This window comes from Coregonus lavaretus, assembly GCF_964263955.1.
Source record: "Coregonus lavaretus genome assembly, contig: HAP1_SCAFFOLD_297, whole genome shotgun sequence".
Taxonomy (NCBI): domain Eukaryota; kingdom Metazoa; phylum Chordata; class Actinopteri; order Salmoniformes; family Salmonidae; genus Coregonus; species Coregonus lavaretus.
The window spans coordinates 45,114-66,187 of record NW_028166560.1 but is presented as its reverse complement, the minus strand read 5'-3'; the positions used below and the strand labels follow the sequence as shown (position 1 = coordinate 66,187).

The window sequence follows — 21,074 nt, the reverse complement described above, 5'->3', positions numbered from 1 at the left end:
CTGAATCAGTTTAGTTACAACTGGGGTCGGAGTGAATACCTAAAGGAGGGTAGCTCTCCAGGAACAAGGTTGGAGAGCCTGTCCTACAGTGTCTCAACCACAGCCAGTGTTACAGGAAATATAGTAGGATCAATACACATCAATAGCGTAGGCAGCCAGCTTCTTGACTATGGTTAAATGTTTTCATTAAGTGATTGATAAGGTTGATTGATTGACAATCAGGGCCGGCTCCAGGCGGTCGCTTAGGGCCCCCGTCTGGAGGAGCCAAGTCGGGGTCTCAACTTACTACTGAAAGTAAGAATAGTAAAAAGGTGCAATTTTTTTAATGTGGTTGTGCATCAGCGGTTTCTCTCTTTTTATGTTAGTCACTCAATTAGCTGACAATTAGCCATGTGCATGTTTTAATTCGTAGTTAGTCTAGCCAGCTATCTAAACTTGTAGTATTCATGGCCCGAATACCGACAGGGCACGCAGGGGCCCTGACCTCCAGGGGGCCCCCATTGATTTTGTTAGTCATTCTCACAGATATCATATTAACATGGCATTAGTCATGGCAAAATGTGTAGATTTGTCGGAATATTGCCTTAAAGGCCCCCACCAGAGGGCAATGCCGCCCCTACTTCGACGTAATTCATGTCCTATAGCGGAAAAATCTCGTTTAGGTTCCACCTCCGAGAAATGACGCAGGCTGCTAATAGATATTCACAAATTGGGGGTGGGAACGTTGTGGGTGATTTCCACTTCGGAGTGGTGAAATAACAACAAGTAGAGCACTGACAGCTGTCAGTGTAGCTAGCTAGCTAGCATGCTAACCTTTTCTAGCTAGCTAATGTTATCTGTTGTTGCTACACCGTTTTTAAAAGATTAGCCAGCTGGCTAGGCTATGGCTGGTTCCTGGAGCTGGAGTTGTCATAAGCATTTAGGGAAACCTTTGGTAGTCTGCTGGCAGGCTATTCGGCTGTGCTACAGCAATGCCAAGTCTGCCCATGCTCATGCCATGGTTCTCACAGCTAGGGGAAGTGAAATTATATGCTACAAATGACTTTGTGCAAATTATATGTAACGACACCCCGAGTGCATCGGACACGAAACAAAAACATCAATTAAAATGTAACAATAGCACAAAATATATAAACAGGTTTGTGGAATTTTCTTTCGCGGGTGCCTTTTCATTATAGGACAGACACTTTATAGGATAGAGATAATCAAAAGCAGTGGAGCGTGGTCAAAATCATTTCATCTTGGGGCTACAGGGGGAGTGGGGTTCCAAAATGCAATCATATCACACACAGTGGCGATTTTAGCATGTAAATCTTGGTAGGGCCAACTCAACAAATATTTTTTAGATGCATGCCAGCAAAGTCACTACACAACACTAAACAATACATTAATTGCACTATAACGGTGAGAAACAGTGCTCACAAACTGTTAGGGCCTACATAAAGCTGTCCCAACACCTTACCACCGCTACACCTGGCTATCAGCGGAGCCTTGTCTGGCAGCGAAACAGTTCATTCAGCCTCATTTACTGCCTTTTTAAAAAACATATCTGATATGGCTGACTTGCTTAAACAAATGTGGTTTCTACTGACAATTGAGATGTACAAACTATGGCATAAGGGGACAACGAGTGGATAAGAGGCAATCCGTAATTTCGATTAAGACATTCATGAGCGAGCTAGGACGGACGTAGTCAATATAACTATTTGTTCAGCAATTTTCAAATGTACAGCGACAGAATTCAGAACATGGGCGGTTCTTACAGTATTCTCCCTGTACACCAAGTCAGAACCGTAGGATAAATAAGGGGGGCATATAAGCAGTCAGTGAAAGCTCTTACAATATTAGATGATTACATTTCTCTAAAACAGACTACAGGCTACATTTGGACCACCAAGTCAGAACTGTAGGCTAAGTTAAGAGGGGGAAAGGGACCAAATTATTGGCTACTAACAGCTTACTACACAACATACACTTAGTATTAATTTCTTAGCTACAGTATACATATCTCTGTGGCATATTACATCATCATGCAGCAGCATACAAGACATTTTTGGACTCACCTTGTTGTTCTATGCTCACTTGAACCGGAAGGTGGCGCGGCGGTCCTTCTTGTGGGCAAATTTTGTCATCAAACTTTGTCATCAAAGTCTGGCATTCTCTGGATTCATGGTGCTTTCAAGACAACTGGGAACTCTGAAAAAAACAAGGTTGAATCATTCGGTCAGTGATCTTCAGGTCGGAGATCTAGAAAGAGGCCTGAGTTCCCGACTTGGAACTCCAAGTTGGATGACCGTTCAAAATGTATTTTCCCAGTCTGAGCTAGTTTTTTTTCCCCGAGTTCCCAGTTGTCTTGAACTCTCTGAAGTCTGAGATTTCCCAGTTCCGAGTTTCCAGTTGTTTTGAATGTGGCAGAAGTCATGCTGGATTGACAGCACGGCCAATGTATTCAACCTTTTCTGGCCCATGGTGTTGTATGTGAATGTTTATCCTTTTAAGCTTGGAAAATAGACCCTTAAACCCATACTTGGACTACATACCCACTCCACTGAATAGCAGGCTAGTGATTGCTTTGCAATGCTTGCAGTTAGCCACTGATTCCTTCCAAACCACTCATTGTTGAATTTGCGATTTCCAACTTGTTGTGTAATGTTTATGTCCAATGGCCACCGATACGTTTTATCCATAATTTCTCTTCATATGACAAGGATTGAAAGGGATTTGCCAGTATATTGTCGACTTGATTCATGATGATTACTGCTTGTCTAGCTTGTTAGCTAAGATTTTGAAAGTATGATGTTGGCACGATCAAGCCAATCAAAGCTATGGTAGATATAACATGATTTGACGTCATTTTATCTGTGGCCAATGACCTTGAGTCTTCTTGGATGGGCATGTCTAATGTAAATCTATGGCAGCACCCAAGGGGCTTGAATTTTCGAGCTCTCCCCATAGATTTTGCGGTGACCCCATGAGTGTCAGAACACTGAGCCAATCACAGCGCAACTAGAGAACATTACCAACCCCTACGCTCCATATTTTCCACTGGCTGCCCCACCACCACAGAAAGCACTGAGCTAGGCTGAAAACACCTGCATTTTGGAGCTGCCTCACTCAAGAAAGCAAAAATAGACCATGTTCGTATGCGGCTTTATTAATTAACTCAATTATTATATATATTTTTTTTACATTGTTTGCAAACTGATATGTGACATGTATTAATGCCAAAATAACATGCAAAACAGGCAACAAAAAAATGAAAAAAGGGTCCTGAATGACAAGTCGCCACTGATCACAAGCAATTTTACCAGTTATAAAATTGTCATCTTTAAAATACAGACTAGCTAAAAAATAAGTGATAATTTGTTGGTAAAAAAGTGGAGGTGCAAACTTCTATTTTAATTTGCTCCATGGATCAGGCAGACAAGTGTAGGCTAAGGCAAAAAGCTGTGTGGCTCAGCCAAAGATGATCTATAATATTGCTCAGCTCAGTGGCGACTCGCGAAGAAGAGGACTTTGCAGGTGTTTCTGATTAATAAACAATGCCATGCTTGTGGGTGGCAGCATTCAAATAAAACCCAGCCCTGAAAAGAAACAGATTGAGAAGTAGTAGCACGTCATAACATATGGGAAACATACAGCATTGGCACGGATTTCCCACTTCAACCCCAAATATATCATACTTTGACTAAAACGAAGACTTATTGACTTAAATCGTTGTGCAGCATCATGGGTAAGCTATGGGCATTGTCTTTCAGCTGAAAAAATATGTATTTCCGCCCGCGTGGGCATTTAAAACTGCAAAAATGTCTCTCCACCCCGTGAAGGGTTTTGACTAGATCAGTGTTGCCAACTTCGCGACTTTGTGGCTATATAGCGAGTTTTCAGACCCCTCTAGCGACACATCAAAAAAGCGACAAATCTAGCGACTTTTTCTGGTGTTATTGGAGACTCTGACGTGAAAACACGTATCGTTCTTACTCTTCTCAACGCGCTGCAGTCCCTCCCAGCTGCAGTCAGAGCAGGAGATGTTCACCCCTCCGCGTCCAGACTGCAAATGAATCGCGCATGCGGGAAGCCGCCGCTGGCTGATCCCGCCCTGGCTTTACATTCAGGGCGGGATGTAAATGTAGGTGTTTTTTACTCACTTTGTTGTAAAACACGTTGTCTCTCACACGTTGTCTCTCCCACGACGTTATTCCTCTCTCCTACAGTGTCCATCACAATTACATGCACATGGTAATTATGCAAATTATCACGTCATTTAGCGACTTTTAGGACAGCCAATAGCTACTTTGGAAAGGAGACATCTTTTGTCAGATTTGACTTTTCGTAGCAGGTTAGGATAATTGTGTTACGGTGCTTTCTAGTCGTTCAGTTTTTGTCATGTTTGTTGTGTACTAAATATTTCAGTTTTTATTTTAATTGTTTTTTCCTGTTAAGCACATTGCATTAAATTCCATGTCTGAAATGTGCTGTATAAATAAAGCTTGATTTGATTTGAAACTGGAAAATGAGCTGAACGCGTTCATACTATGATTGTAGGATGGATCATGAAGTATATTTTGCATTGCATCGACCTAACTTTTAAAATCAATTTATCCTTATGCATGTTCATGTGGGTTTCATCTGGGTTAAAGATGGGTACATAGCCTACATATTAGCTAGCTGTTCCCCCACACGTGTTGTTACTAATTTAGCTAACTGCATCTAGGTAAAGCTAATTTACAGTTTTGTCTTTCATTCATTGCCACTGCTATGTGTAACGTTAGCTGGTTAACCAACCCCGAAAGGGATCAATATCAGAATTACATAGCTAGCTAATTAGCTAGCCAGTCAGTTAGTTTACCATTAGTAAACTAACGTTAGTTGACTCTTCAAAAAGACAACCCTTATGCCGTGACATTGTGTATCGCAATGCCGTGACCCGGATTCGAACCGGGGTTGCTGCGGCCACAACGCAGAGTACTAACCACTATACGATCACGGCGAGCTACCAGGGCGTGTGGGTTGGGCGGAGATTTGGGGCTATTCAAACGTGCAAGCAGAGCCATGCAGCGACATGGACATTCGCTAAATGGTATTTTCTTTTTTCAAACACTCCTTTGCGGATGGTTAGGAACCGGTGTCTCGACTTTGCCAGTTTAGCTAACGTAAAAAAAGATAACTATTGATATTATAGTTAGCAAGGTACCTCTTTAATAAAAAAGAGCCCTTATGCCGTGACATTGTGTATTGCAATGCCGTGACCCGGATTCGAACCGGGGTTGCTGCGGCCACAACGCAGAGTACTAACCACTATACGATCACGGCGAGCTACCAGGGCCGTGCCCCAACCTGGAGGAATTAGCATTTTCACTTAATCCAACAGTGACGTAGACTACTGTTCAAGCAGAGACATATTAGTGAATGTTTTGTCACTAACATGACATGTAACGCAAGTAATCATCATATCAGCTGTCCAAGTCTTTGTAAGATGTTTTTTTTTGTGAAATGTATTCTCTTTTGAAATATATATTCTGCTACTATGCAAACAGTATAGTTTATCGACAAAGTACTTTTTTTTTTTATAGCTAGAAAGCTACTGTAGCTAGTAGGCCTAACGTTACTAATGTTAGCATAATGTATCTTTCATAGCAACATACAGGAATATATAACGTAACCTACCATGTTTGCTATACGCCAAATAGCTGTTTTATAGTAGTTTGCTTGGCTAACCATTGCTCTTTCTTCTCGTCATTTTCCCAGGAGGATTCTCCAGAACTGTGAATAATGAATGGTAAACTTAACCCCATTCTCTGCTGGCAGTGGAATTCTGTCAGGTTTGGAAGTGTCAGCATGTTCGCCTGTTCTTCTTGTCCCATATGCACAGTGACTATACGGTGGGCCTGACCTCGACCTGGTCCAACAGACCCATCTACTGCCCCTTAGTCTCTGTCACCCTGCTCAAACTCAAACTGCAGGTGAGAAAGATACATTATATATATACAAAAGTATGTGGACACCCCTTCAAATTAGTGGATTCGACTATTTCAGCCACACCCTTTGCTGACAGGTATATACAATCGAGCACACAGCCATGAAATCTCCGTAGACAAACATTGGCAGTAGAATGGCCTTACTGAAGAGCTCATTGACTTTCAACATGGCACTGTCATAGGATGCCACCTTTCCAACAAGTCAGTTAGTTAAATTTCTGCCCTGCTAGAGCTGCCCCGGTCAACTGTAAGTGTTGTTATTGTGAAGTGGAAACATCTAGGAGCAACAACAGCTCAGCTGCTAAGTGGTAGGCCACACAAGCTCACAGAACGGGACCACTGAGTGCTGAAGCGCGTAAAAATTGTCTGTCCTCGGTTGCAACACTCACTGCCGAGTTCCAAACTTCCTCTGGAAGCAACGTCAGCACAATAATTGTTCGTTGGGAGCTTCATGAAATGGGTTTCCATGGCCAGGCAGCCGCACACTAGCCTAAGATCACCATGCGCAATGCCAAGCGTCGGCTGGAGTGGTGTAAAGCTCGCCGCCATTGGACTCTGGAGCAGTGGAAACGTGCTCTCTGGAGTGATGAATCACACTTCACCATCTGGCAGTCCGACGGACGAATCTGGGTTTGGCGGATGCCAGGAGAACGCTACCTGCCCGAATGCATAGTGCCAACTGTACATTTTGGTGGAGGAGGAATAATGGTCTGGGGCTGTTTTTCAGGGTTCGGGCTAGGCCCCTTAGTTCCAGTGAAGGGAAATCTTAACGCTACAGCATACGATGACATTCTAGATTCTGTGTTTCCAACTTTGTGGCCTTCTCTCCTCTTCTCTTCTCTTTTCCCTGTGTTCAAGTCAGAGAGTGATTGATCCATCCTCTGGAGGTGGGGGAACCCAACGTGTTGCCCCTGGATGATATAAGCAATGAGAGGTTGACCGTCACCCTCATGCATTCTATTTACTGTCCAGGGGCAGCATGTTCCTGTTCCAAAGATACTTCGGAACCATACTCTACACTGGTGAGTACTGTATTCCACTGTACCACACAGTACTCTACAGGGGTCAGTACTAACTCTACTCTACTTCACCTTACGCTATACACTGTTGAGTCTCTCTCTAGTCAACTAGTCAACAATGGTATTTAGCCTTGTTTTCCACATCAAGGCGACGGCATGCTTGAGTAGCCCAACATTTCTCCCCCTCACACACAAGCCTTGGTAGCTTGCCATGATCGTATAATGGTTAGTACTGCTCATGGCATTGCGATTCACGGCATAAAGGCACTTTTTGAATGAGTTAATCTGAGACTCAGCCATATGAGAAATGGAACACTAGTCACTTTAATAATGTTTACATATCTTGCACTACTCATCTCATATGTATATACTGTATTCTATTCTATAATATTCTACTGTACCTTAGTCCATGCCGCTCTGTCATTGCTTGTCCATATATGTATATATTCTTAAATTCCATTCCTTACTAGATTTGTGCGTATTGGGTATATGTGGTGAGATTGATAGATATTACTTGTTAGATATTACTGCACTGTCGGAGCTAGAAGCACAAGCATTTCGCTACACCCGCAATAACATCTGTTAAACACGTGTATGTGACAAATAACAAATGTTATTTTATTTTATTTGCTATGATGTTGTCATGAGCAGCTCTGCAGATGAGCACAATGAAAGACTATCACAGAATATCAGCCCATGCATACATTACCAGTCAAAAATTTGGACACACCTACTCATTCAAGGGTTTTTCTTGATTTTTTACTATTTTCAACATTGTAGACTAATAGTGAAGACATCAAAACTATGAAATAACACATATGGAATCATGTAGTAACCAAAAAGGTGTTAAACAAATTAAAATATATTTGAGATTCTTCAAAGTAGTCACCCTTTGCCTTGATGACAGCTTTGCACACTCTTGGCATTCTCTCAACCAGCTTCACCTGGAATGCTTTTCCAACAGTTGAAGGAGTTCCCACATATACTGAGCACTTGATGGCTGCTTTTCCTTGACTCTGCGGTCCAACTCATCCCAAACCATCTCAATTGGGTTGAGGTCGGGTGATTGTGGAGGCCAGGTCATCTGATGCAGCACTCCATCACTCTCCTTCTTGGTAAAATAGCCCTTACACAGCCTTGAGGTGTGTTGGGTCATTGTCCTGTTGAAAAACAAATGATAGTCCCACTAAACCCAAACCAGATGGGATGGCGTATCGCTGCAGAATGCTGTGGTAGCCATGCTGGTTAAATGTGCCTTGAATTCTAAATAAATGACAGACAGTGTCACCAGCAAAGCACCTACACACACCTCCTCCTATATGTCACCAGCAAAGCACCTACACACCATCACACCTCCTCCTATATGCTTCACGGTGGGAACCACACATGCAGAGATAATCCGTTCACCTACTCTGCGTCTCACAAAGACACGGCGGTTGGAAACAAAAATCTCTAGCTTTAAAATGTAGCTAACGAAACTGAATGTAGAGTATTGTATCACTTGAGTACCCTTGGTATCAATCTATGCTTAATTATTGTTATAATGACAGATGTGTAGTAATTATTTTTTACCTGTGTACTGTAGGCACCCTTACTACAGTCTCTGCTTAGTTCACCCTACTCATTCAAAAAGAGCCCTTTTGCCGTGACATTGTGAATCGCAATGCCGTGACCCGGATTCGAACCGGGGTTGCTGCGGCCACAACGCAGAGTACTAACCACTATACGATCACGGCGAGCTACCAGGGCTTGTGTATGTTAAGGAGAAATCGGAGAAATCGATCTGCTCAAGCAAGCCTTCACTGTGGCTGTGGTGGCTAAAAGTCTAACGTTACACTTTGATGCTAGTTAGATTACAGTTAGGGCTTGTGTATCTGTGGGAGATATTGGGTAATTTAAGCATGCATTGACGTGGACAGGCAGAGCTGACTTTTTGGCTTTCCACCCAAGGGGTCTCCCACAAGCCCTGGTAACTCGCAATAATCGTAAAGTGGTTATTACTCTGCGTTGTGACCGCAGAAATCCGGGTCACGGCATTGTGATACACAATGTCACGGCAAAAGGGCTCCTTTTGAATTACTCAAAGTACTAACTGTGTAATCTAAAATATAAACGCAACATGTAAAGTGTTGGTCCCATCCCATGTTTCATGAGCTGAAATAAAAAATCCCGGTCTACAGTCTATGACTTAGGTGGCTGGAGTCTTTGACAATTTTTAGGGCCTTCCTCTGACACTGCCTGGTATAGAGGTCCTGGATGGCAGGGAGCTCGGCCCCAGTGATGTATTGGGCCGTACGCACTACCCTCTGTAGCGCCTTGCGGTCTGATGCCAAGCAGTTGCCAAACCAAGCGCTGATGCAGCCAGTCAAGATGCTCTAAATGGTGCAGCTGTATAACTTTTTGAGGATCTGAGGTCCCATGCCAAATCCTTTCAGTCTCCTGAGGGGAAATAGGCATTGTTGAGCCCTCTTCACGAATGTCTTGGTGTGTTTGGACCATGAAAGGTTCTTAGTGATGTGGATACCAAGGAACTTGAAGCTCTCAACCCGCTCCAATAGTCCTCATGTTGAGGGAAAGGTTGTTATTCTGGCAACACGCTGCCAGTTCTCTGACCTTCCTGTAGGCTGTAAAGTATGCATATTAGAAATGTTTTTCACATACAAACTGTATATGTCCGTACTAAGAATCATATAGGCTTCCCAAAAAATTACATGCTCACTGTGGTAGAAAGTTTATTTTGATTGGCGATGTTGTGCATTTATCAAAATTCCATCAGGGAGCCTGATTTCAGATGTCATGCAAACTGGATTATTAGGGAAATCGTTCTTCTTGCAAAGCATGTAAACGTTTAAATCAAACTATTATATTAATCTGACAATTCACAAGAATCATATTATTGTGTGCGTACTCCGTGCCGGCCGTGTTCCTATTGGTCAGTCGTCGGGAGCGGCTTGTAAAACACGCCACATTACACGATAAAGACAAAACATGTCTGACACTGCCAGAACTTTGCCTACGACCGCACGTCGCGGTACTTAATCAGCAGACCTAGAACCTGTCACACTGAACGAGCCAAGACGTCCGACGATCGTTTAAGACCTAAGAATTTGCCCACGACTTGGACATTTAGTCTGTGCCGGCCTTCACTATAAGCTAACTAACTGGATAACTACACAACTCTGCCATTTGACAAAGTCGTCCAGCTCATGGTAGGTAAATGAGTTAGATTCATCTGCTAGTCCAGAGGTTCTTAAACTTTTTCGGCTCGAGACCCAAATGAGAAATGTACTGTCCTCGAACGACCGAAATGAAGAATAAATATTGTGTGATTTAAGAAACCCTTTTTCTAGTCAATCGAAGGTGTACGTATCGATTCCAAAATTAGGAAATCAATAACTTTTTGGGGGGAGTTCAACAAATAAGATTATGTTTTTATTCAAAATATGTGTGGCTTTTCACACACACAATAGACAATATAACTATGGGCATTGCGATTTAGTTGGTAAAAGCGCCTGTCTAGGAAATAGGAGATCCCGCGTTCAAATCTCAGCAGTGTCTTTTAAAAAATGTCATTCTACCGAGTCGCGACATTGCGATATACAATGTCACGGCAAAAGTGAGCCTTTTGACTGAGTTATCTAACTACTGGTAACTGAAGCTAACAATCAAACGTTGACATTTAGCCAGTGTGTCCCCCTATGGCTTGTCCAATATATCCTACCAATGATCAAGCCCTGGCAGTTGCCATGATCGCATAGTGCAGCGATTCTCAACGGGTGGGTCGCAACACAAAGTTGTGCCGCGTGCGGTTTAAACCATTTTACATTGAAAGTCAACAGTGTATTTTTTTTTTTTTTTTTTTGCAACTGCAGTTATCCTTCACATAAAATAAATGTGTGCTACATATGCAGCAGAAAATAGCTTCATTTTCATCAGATGACAATAGAAGTGCAACGCTATTTATAGCAGCCACACAAGTAAATGAGCTTACAATGAACAATGACTTTTTTTTTTTTTTTTACTGCATGGCCATCATATTTCTAATGTTTATCATATAAATAATGTAGCCAGCTACATTTCCAAATGTTTTGCTTAAAGTTAATCTTGCATTTTACTGGAGTAAAGTAGGCTACCTCGAGAAAAGTACAGGAGACAAATATCTCCACCTCAGCCAGAGAGCTGTCTGCCGATAGAACCCCCCGTTCCTGAATTGTCATCGGAGTGGAGAAGTGCAACTGAAGCACAACATTAGTCTGATGCCGAGCGGAAATTACAATAAGAAGCATTTTAGATCTGCGTTTACAAAATGCAGCAAGATATTTCTTACGCGTTTTATCTTAATTGTAATTCTTTTTTTTGTGAAAAACGTTAATGCGACCCTTGCGTTTAGGCTACTATCCAGATGGCGTTTTTGGCGACAACAACAACAAAAAATGTCATGGGAATGTTGGATCGTGAATGAGACAACCTGGTGCAATTTGGGTCCCAAGACAATACCAGTTGAGGAACACCGATGTAATGGTTAGGTCTCTGCGTTGTGGCAGCAGCAACCCCGGTTCGAATCCAGGTCTTGATATGAGATACTCAATGTCAAGGCAAAGGGGCTCTTTTTGAAAGAGTTAAAATTAGTAGTAGCTAACTAATACACTATCTAACTGTCTGTGTAGTGTGTTTTACGAATGTATAAAGTGTTAAAAAAAATATTTAATCGGTTAAGCAGCAGTGTCTATTTGTTAGAAAACAAATGTACTTGCAGTATAGAGATACAGTATAGATTACATTATTTAGCAGACACTCTTATCCAGAGCAACTTACAGGAGCAATTAGGGTTAAGTGCCTTGCTCAATGGCACATCGACAGATTTTTCACCTAGTTGGCTCAGGGATTAGAACCAGCGACCTTTTGGTTACTGGCACAACGCTCTTACCCACTAAGCTACCTGGGTTCTAATTCTATTTCTATGTATTATGTATCCTCTAGGTCTGTACACTCTGGGTAAGGAGTCTCTACTAGTCCAGCTAGCCATAGAGTTTAAGACCTGGGTTGAAGTGTCCATGGAGAGGCTAGAGACCGTCGAGAGACTAGAGACGCTCAGAGCCCTGGAGCAACCAGATGTCTTCACCACTGAGCCAGGAGCGGGCCGCCGGATCAGGACCGTGGACCAGTCAGAGATTCCACTTCACCAACCAAACAACTCCTCTGGGGTCTGAGTACTTTCCGAATGCACTGTATTACACGACTGCTCCTGTAGGCACAACTCTCTCACAGACCTTCTTACAGGCTTGCTCCGGCCAAACGCTACGCCACAGACATTAGTTTCTTCTCTGCAATGAGTCTGGATCTGAGTACCTTCCCAACCCTTGTGAATACATTCGGGGCAGTCTGATTGGTCCAGACACCGATGGGTTGGTGAACACGCTTGGGTAAAGCGCCCGGTTTGAAAATGTGTCATTGGCTTTGATACCGATGACGAATTTTGGTTAGAGAGGTTCCAATCGCTGAATATTTTGTTTTGTACAATGCCTCTCTTCACCACAAATGACTTCAACGACGGCAGTCTCAGACTAAAGTATGTAGCGAATGACAGAGCAGAGGAAGAATTCAGTGTGAGTGGTCAGGCTTGCTGATGGGCCATCAATGGTTGATGGGCTTCTCATTGTATTCAAAACTGGTTAGGTAGGTTTAGGCATCCAGAGCTTCACACCTAGGCACCCAGAGCTTCACAACTAGGCACCCAGAGCTTCACAACTAGGCACCCAGAGCTTCACACCTAGGCACCCAGAGCTTCACACCTGGGCACCCAGAGCTTCACACCTAGGCACCCAGAGCTTCACACCTAGGCACCCAGAGCTTCACAACTAGGCACCCAGAGCTTCACAACTAGGCACCCAGAGTTTCACACCTAGGCACCCAGAGCTTCACACCTGGGCACCCAGAGCTTCACACCTGGCCCAATGGGCCCAATGAGTAATTTAGCAGAGGCTCTTATCCAGAGGGCGACTTACAGTAGTGAGTGTGTACATTTTTGTACAACGTTTCAATCAACAAGCAGAGCCTTGGATGTGAACAGAAAATGAACACAGTTGCAGTATTATTTATAAAACGTAGATGATATTGATATTTCATATCGGTGACCATTACTGTTACTTACTGAAATCAGTGTTTATTTGTCAAATTCACAGGATTGTGTACACCGTGCAATGAAATGCTGAAAAAGGCACTGCTGAGATTTGAACTCAGGATCTCCTGTTTACTAGACAGGCGCTTTAACCAACTAAGCCACAGCACCACTATAGGGGTGGAAGCCTTGTCCGAACCACAGCAGCCAATGGGCAAGAGCCTTTCTCCTGTTTGTGTAGCTTGAGGCAGCTTGATTTTCAAGTACACCCCTTGGACAAGACGCTAGTAGGGATAAGTTCAACACATGTTTTTCAGAATCAATTAGTGGATGGTTGTTATGGCCAAATTAGTTGATTAATCAAAGTTTGTTTTTCTCAACGAATACATCTTGAGTTTTCCTGTCAGAATATATTGAGAGGTGCGCGTGCATACTCGACAAACGCTTACTTCAGTCAAAGTTTATTTGTCATATGCCCAGAATACAGAGTACTGTACACAGTACGCTTAGGGCCCTTTAAAGTCAGTTACCTGAAATCCGTTTTCTCTGTTTTTGGTGGATTTTATAGGTTACCGTTTACTCAATTTTTTTCAGCTTTTCTGCCACAAAATCACATTTTTTTGGGGGGGGAAAACAACTACATTTAATATTCTAAGTCCACACAACAATGTTTAAACCACATCAGGGAACCACGGTAACACTTTACAATAAGGTTCCATTTGTAAAGAGTTCATAAAGGGGTTATAATTACGTTATTCATAATTATTTAATCATTTGTTAATGCATTATAAACCATTAATAACGGTTATATCGCATTGGTCAAAATAGTGCAATAACTGGTCAGTTTGCCAAATAGTGAGCCAATATTTACCTCCAGTTATTAACCATTTATAAATGCACTTACAAATGCTTATAAGATGAACCCTTATGTATCATCATGCAACCTTCTTTTCAACAGTTGCACAGTTGAAGAATAGTTATTTTCTCACTTTTGGGTGTGCTGCATTGGTGCTCTGTCCCAGGAACAGAAGAGGTTGGTTTTCATGATGTGTCTTAATAATAATAAGCCATTTAGCAGACGCTTTTATCCAAAGCGACTTACAGTCATGCGTGCATACATTTTTACGTATGGGTGGACCCGGGGATCGAACCCACTACCCTGGCATTACAACCGCCATGCTCTACCAATTCAGCTACAGAGGACCGCTGTCTCCACCTTTGAAACCCTGATGCCCTGGCCAAACTTACATCCAGGACGTTATTCAATCATCATTCCTTACATATGACCCCTTACCAGATTTTATCAACATACTTACCATTTCTCTGTGATAGTCCCAAGTATGGTGAACGCCCTGGTGTGAAATGGTAACTGTGATACCTCTGGTTGGTGAAACAGTGGAGGAGGTATCCTCTCACAATGTTGAATGTTTTGGTCTTCATACCCACCATTCATTGACTGAACATGTTTAACAAAGTGTTGAATCTTCTCTCATGTATGTAGTGATTAATCCCAAATACTGCCTATAAGTATGTCTAAGCTCTTGAGTGAACTATCAAATCATCTATAAATGATTTACCCACATGTATAACAGCATCATGCTGTGGGGATGTTTTTCAGCGGCAGGGACTGGGAGACAGGAATCGAGGGAAAGATGAACGGAGCAAAGTACAGAGAGATCCTTAATGAAAACCTGCTCCAGAGTGCTCAGGACCTCAGACTGCGGCGAAAGGTTCACCTTCCAGCTGGACAACGACCCTAAGCACACAGCCAAGACAACGCAGGAGTGGCTTTGGGACAAGCCTGGACATGAACCCAATCGAACATCTCTGGAGAGACCTGAAAATAGCTGTGCAGCGACGCTCCCCATCCAACCTGACAGGGCTTGAGAGGGTCTGCAGAGAAGAATGGGAGAAACTCCCCAAATACAGGTATGCTAAGCTTGTAGCGTCATACCCAAGAAGACTCGAGGCTGTAATCGCTGCCAAAGGTGCTTCAACAAATTATTGAGTAAAGGGCCTGAATACGTCTGTAAATGTGAAATGTACGTTTTTTTATTTGTAATAAATGTGCAAACATTTCTAAAAACCTGTTTTTGCTTTGTCATTATGGGGTAATGTGTGTAGATTGATAAGGGATTTTAATTTTTTTAATCCATTTTAGAATGAGGCTGTAACGTAACAAAATGTGGAAAAAGTGAAGGGGTCGGAAATACTTTCTGAATGCACTGTACATCTACAACCCTGTACATGTGACTATTAAAATCTAATCTAACGGCCACACAAATTGTAGACTAGACATACGCGCGCCACACAACACACACAGACCGTCATTCCTGTGCCGTTTCAGAAAAATACAAAATCACTGATGCATTTTGTTCATGTCCTATGATTAACTTTGGCAAATTAATGCATTTTCTAATAAGTTCAATACATTTAGTTGATTACCTACTAAGTTCCAAAACATTTTTGAATCCCATGATCCCTTCCACGTTTATTTTATAGAGCCCTGTACAATGCAATGCTTCAAAGGCACTGCTGAAACTCAAACTGAGGATCTCCTGTTTACTAGACAGGCGCTTTAACCAACTAAGCCACAGGACCTGGTAGTGTAGTAAGCCTGAGCCAGAACGGCCCATAGGGAAGGAGGCCATCTCCTGTTTCTGTAGCGTGAGGCAGCTTGATGTACAATACACCTCCTGGAAGTTTTTCATAATCAATTAGGCCTAGCTGATGGTTGCTAGGGCCGATTTGATTAAAGTTTTCCTGATTTGTTTTATTTTGTAAGAGGTGTGCTTCTATACTTGACCTATTTACAGGATACAGTACATTGTATACAGTACAATGAAAGGCTTATAAAGGCCCTGTGGAGATTCAAACTCAGGATCTTCTGTTTACTAGACAGGCACTTTTACCAACTAAGCCACAGCGGCAGTAGTTGTAGTATCTTTCACTGGGGTCAAAAGCCACACTTATTTTAAATCAAAACAGAATTGTGTTGCATTTACATTTTTTGTCATTTAGTGGATGCTGTTATCCAGAGCGATTTACAGTTAGTGCATTCATCTTAAAATAGCTAGGTGAGGCAACCACATCACAGTTGTAGCAAGTATATTTTTCTTCAATAAATAAGTAATTTAACTCATATCTCTGTACAGTAATGGAAAAATACATACCAGGGCTTGTGAAGGGGAGATATTGGACCTCTTAATTCAGCATACAGAGACGTGGACAAGCATGCAAATGATTCTGACTTGATATCCTATGAAAAACACTGCGTAGAAGTGTTTTCATAAATATCAAACTCATCCCTCCTACTGCCAGGAACAGGAGGACTTCATCTCGGCTCTTTGGCCCACGTCCCTGGTCCCCATCGTAGGCAGCCCTACCTCAGGCATCCCCTCCTCCTTCGCCCTGCTGCCTAGGAGAAAACGCCACGAGGTCCCGGTTCCTGAGTTAGTCCAGCATTACATGAAGGGCTGGCCTGAGTTGCAGGTTCAAGTCACGGGTCAGTCTAGCTTTCCAGGCTACAGTAACCTGCAATGCCGAGCCAATCCAAACCCCTCAACCCAGAGTGGGTGGTGTTTGAGTCCCCTGCCAAGACCCCTCTCAGGGATCCAGGCCTGGTTCGGTGATGGAGGAAGCCTGTGAGACTGGGTCCATGGAGCAGCCTGGTCAGGAGGAGGAGATGGACACAGAGATGGTTGCAGATAGAGACGGAGAGGAGTCAGACTGTATCCTGATGGGTCTGAGTATAGACCCCAGCCCTACCACAGACCCCAGCACTAGCCCCTACCTGACCAGAGACTCCAGAGACCCCAATCCAAGCCCCAGCCTGACCAGAGACTCCAGAGACCCCAACCCTAGCCCCAGCCCCAGCCCCAGCCTGACCAGAGACCCCAACCCCAGCCACAGCCTGACCAGAGACTCCAGAGACCCCAACCCCAGCCCCAGCCTGACCAGAGACTCCAGAGACCCAGACCCAGCCTGACCAGACACCCCAACCCCAGCCTGACCAGAGACTCCAGAGACCCCAACCCCAGCCTGACCAGAGACTCCAGAGACCCCAACCCCAGCCTGACCAGAGACTCCAGAGACCCCAACCCCAGCCCCAGCCTGACCAGAGACTCCAGAGACCCAGCCCCAGCCTGACCAGAGACTCCAGAGACCCCAACCCCAGCCTGACCAGACACCCCAACCCCAGCCTGACCAGAGACAACAGAGACCCCAGCCCCAGCCTGACCAGAGACTCCAGAGACCCCACCCCCACCCAGCCTGACCAGAGACTCCAGAGACCCCAACCCCAGCCTGACCAGAGACTCCAGAGTCCCCAACTCCAACCCCAGCCTGACCAGAGACTCCAGAGACCCCAATCCCAGCCTGACCAGAGACCCTAACCCCAGCCTGACCAGAGACACCAGAGTCCCCAACCCCAGCCCCAGCCTGACCAGAGACTCCAGAAAACCCAACCCCAGCCTGACCAGAGACTACAGAGACCCCAGCCCCAGCCTGACCAGAGACTCCAGAGACCCCAACCCCAGCCCCAGCCTGACCAGAGTCTCCAGAAAACCCAACCCCAGCCTGACCAGAGACTACAGAGACCCCAGCCCCAGCCTGACCAGAGACTCCAGAGACCCCAACCTCAGCCCCTACCTGACCATAGACTCCAGAGACCCCAACCCCAGCCCCAGCCTGACCAGAGACACCAGAGACCCCAACCCCAGCCCCAGCCTGACCAGAGACTCCAGAGACCCCAACCCCAGCCTGACCAGAGACCCTAACCCCAGCCTGACCAGAGACACCAGAGTCCTCAACCCCAGCCTGACCAGAGACTCCAGAGACCCCGCCCCAGCCTGACCAGAGACCCCAACCCCAGCCCCAGCCTGACCAAAGACACCAGAGACCCCAGCCCCAGCCTGACCAGAGACTCCAGAGACCCCAACCCCAGCCCCAGCCTGACCAGAGACACCAGAGACCCCAACCCCAGCCTGACCAGAGACTACAGAAAACCCAACCCCAGCCTGACCAGAGACTACAGAGACCCCAGCCCCAGCCTGACCAGAGACTACAGAGACCCCAACCCCAGCCCCAGCCTGACCAGAGACACCAGAGACCCCAACCCCAGCCCCAGCCTGACCAAAGACACCAGAGACCCCAGCCCCAGCCTGACCAGAGACTCCAGAGACCCCAACCCCAGCCTGACCAGAGACTCCAGAGACCCCGCCCCAGCCTGACCAGAGACCCCAACCCCAGCCCCAGCCCCAGCCTGACCAGAGACTCCAGAAAACCCAACCCCAGCCTGACCAGAGACTACAGAGACCCCAGCCCCAGCCTGACCAAAGACTCCAGAGACCCCAACCCCAGCCTGACCAGCGACCCTAACCCCAGCCTGACCAGAGACACCAGAGTCCCCAACCCCAGCCTGACCAAAGACACCAGAGACCCCAGCCCCAGCCTGACCAGAGACTCCAGAAAACCCAACCCCAGCCTGACCAGAGACTACAGAGACCCCAGCCCCAGCCTGACCAGAGACTCCAGAGACCCCAACCCCAGCCCCAGCCTGACCAGAGTCTCCAGAAAACCCAACCCCAGCCTGACCAGAGACTACAGAGACCCCAGCCCCAGCCTGACCAGAGACTCCAGATACCCCAACCCCCAGCCTGACCAGAGACTCCAGAGACCCCAACCTCAGCCCCTACCTGACCATAGACTCCAGAGACCCCAACCCCAGCCCCAGCCTGACCAGAGACACCAGAGACCCCAACCCCAGCCCCAGCCTGACCAGAGACTCCAGAGACCCCAACCCCAGCCTGACCAGAGTCTCCGGAGACCCCAGCCCCAGCCCCATCAGAGACTCCAGAGACCCCAACCCCAGCCCCTACCTGACCAGAGACTCCAGAGACCCCATCCCCAGCCTGACCAGAGACTCCGGTGACCCCAACCCCAGCCCCATCAGAGACTCCAGAGACCCCATCCCAAGCCTGATCAGAGACTCCAGAGACCCCCGCCCCAGCCTGACCAGAGACCCCCGCCCAAGCCTGACCAGAGACTCCGGAGACCCCAACCCCAGCCCCATCAGAGACTCCAGAGACCCCATCCCAAGCCTGACCAGAGACTCCAGAGACCCCATTCCCAGACTGACCAGAGATAGAAACAGAGATCCGTGGAGCCTGAATCTGTTCCAGAGGGTCTCAGAGAACCTGGATCTGGATCAGTGGGAGGAGAGTTTCCCCTTCAGTCAGTTCACCCAGAGTAACTTCACACCCATGGAGATCCTGAGAAACACTGCTGTTCCAACGAGGCCTAGAGCTGTGAGAGAGTAGACCCAGCCTTAGTATTTGCCTTGTGACAATGACAATATGGCCGCCTTAAACTGTAACTTAAACGCAGTATCAATTAACATAGCCAGTCCCCACAGTGTTCCGTTACTGCAGCTAAGCCTGAGCTCCTGTTCCAGTGACAGTAACATTACCTGTTTGAACACTAGTCTTACCACTGAAACACAGACAACCTGTGCCTACAGAAGACGGTGAGATCTCTTTTCTGCTGTCCCTCCCTTTTTCCGAGGAGGACCTGTCTGTCTCTGGCCACTTCAGGAACACACTCCTGGACCAGAGCTTTTTTGGAAAAGTTCAGCCTCTCTCCTTCAGATGAGTAGGGTGAATTTTCCCCTGCCTTGGCACTGACCTTGGGTCAGTTTTTCCCCCACTAATGGTTAAGTTTAGGATTGGGGGAAGAGAGGCTGTTCCTAGTTCTGTACCAATGGGAAACTTCTCCCTGTAGCCTTTGGATATGTTCCAGTGAGGGAAGGAGCTTCCCAGTTCCGCTTTGCTGTGGAGAGGTAGCTTAGCTGCTAACGCCAGACAGGACGATGTGAAAACTAACGTGTCAAAGTTTGTTTCTTTCACATTCCTTAAGAGGCCTCTTCTTGTGTGTCATTTCATTTATGGCATGGTTGGTGTTTATACAGGTGCAGTATTTACTCAACTCTCACATACTGTATGTTATGGCTAGGTTGTAGGCTGCATGTTACATGGATTCATTTAATTTCCCATAATGTGCCACAGCGATTGAACCATGTTTTAAATGTGAATCATTGGTGAAAGACTACATACTGTATCCTACATGTTCTATGCCTTTTAACACTTCTCACAGTTTACTGTTGATTAAAATGTGTTACCTTCTCACAATCACTGTAAATTTAAAAAGTATTGTTACCCTAGTATTGAAATATATAGAGACATATATGTTAAATAGAGTTTAAAATGTTAATGTTGATGTTGAATTGCTGTTTATGGCTCCTGTACAATGTTGCTAAATCAAATATATTCCTGTGCTAATGGAAACGTCTCCCAATAGCTTGTAATTGCAACACTTGGCCAAAAGGAGGCAGTAGAGTGTTAACAGAGTGAATATGTTCTAGTGTTTCCCCACTAGCTTGTAATTGCAACACTTGTGCAGTTAGAATAAGGTATGTTCTGGTATTTCAGTAGAGCAGCCAAGTTTCAGAGCTCCTCCAACATTGACTTGAATGAATTGAAAATGAATATGTTTCACAGAGAGTATGCATGGGTGATTAGATTAAGACATACCAGACCATGAGTGTGTCAAATGTATAGCACACCATACAGCACTAGATCTGCTTCTGCTGTTCATATCTGTTATATATCCTGAAGCTGTGTTGTGTTGTTTCTCCTTCAGTTGTAGCCCCTCCCCCCTCCCCCCACACATATGGCGACCATTTTGTATCTGTAGCTGTAAGCAGTACCTGAATCAGTACAATAATTGAAAGGGAAAATATCATAGATATGAATCAATAACAATCTCAATTCTAGTTCATACCTATTACCTACAGTATAACCTTCTACCTGAGGCACAAGAGCTGATGATCATCTCATCTGAGATATGATGATAGTGGTGATGATAATGGTTATAAAGAGATACAGTGGGTACCGTAAGTAT

At 45.1% G+C, this 21,074-nt stretch overlaps 1 protein-coding gene and 1 pseudogene across 3 annotated transcripts; both read left to right on the top strand.

The window, feature by feature from the left end:
• Positions 1-5,417: 5,417 nt before the first annotated feature.
• On the top strand, positions 5,418-15,124 carry LOC311114548 (5' exonuclease Apollo-like). Of its 2 annotated transcripts, XM_084189791.1 has the most exons (5): positions 5,418-5,471; positions 5,749-5,963; positions 6,837-7,000; positions 11,978-12,201; positions 14,734-15,124. In XM_084189791.1, the coding sequence occupies exons 3-5, from the start codon at positions 6,958-6,960 to the stop codon at positions 14,797-14,799; spliced, it is 333 nt and encodes a 110-aa protein (XP_084045917.1). In that variant the 5' UTR covers positions 5,418-5,471; positions 5,749-5,963; positions 6,837-6,957; the 3' UTR covers positions 14,800-15,124. The 2 variants fall into 2 exon arrangements, 1 of the variants encoding a protein (XP_084045917.1); XR_014611127.1 differs by lacking the exons at positions 5,418-5,471; positions 5,749-5,963; positions 6,837-7,000 and adding an exon at positions 10,072-10,206 and having other exon boundaries at positions 11,978-15,124.
• Positions 15,125-16,272: 1,148 nt separating this feature from the next.
• Positions 16,273-19,770, top strand: LOC311114549 (annotated as a pseudogene). Its single transcript has 4 exons — positions 16,273-16,296; positions 16,395-16,904; positions 18,462-18,631; positions 18,870-19,770. The product of its transcript is annotated as an uncharacterized misc_RNA (transcript).
• Positions 19,771-21,074: the final 1,304 nt, after the last annotated feature.

Coding starts and splice junctions, on each gene's coding strand:
- LOC311114548 (XM_084189791.1), top strand. CDS start 6,958: ATGTTCCTGTTCCAAAGATACTTCGGAACCATACTCTACACTG. Junction 7,001..11,977: donor CGGAACCATACTCTACACTG/GTGAGTACTGTA, acceptor TGTATCCTCTAG/GTCTGTACACTCTGGGTAAG. Junction 12,202..14,733: donor AACCAAACAACTCCTCTGGG/GTCTGAGTACTT, acceptor GATGTTTTTCAG/CGGCAGGGACTGGGAGACAG.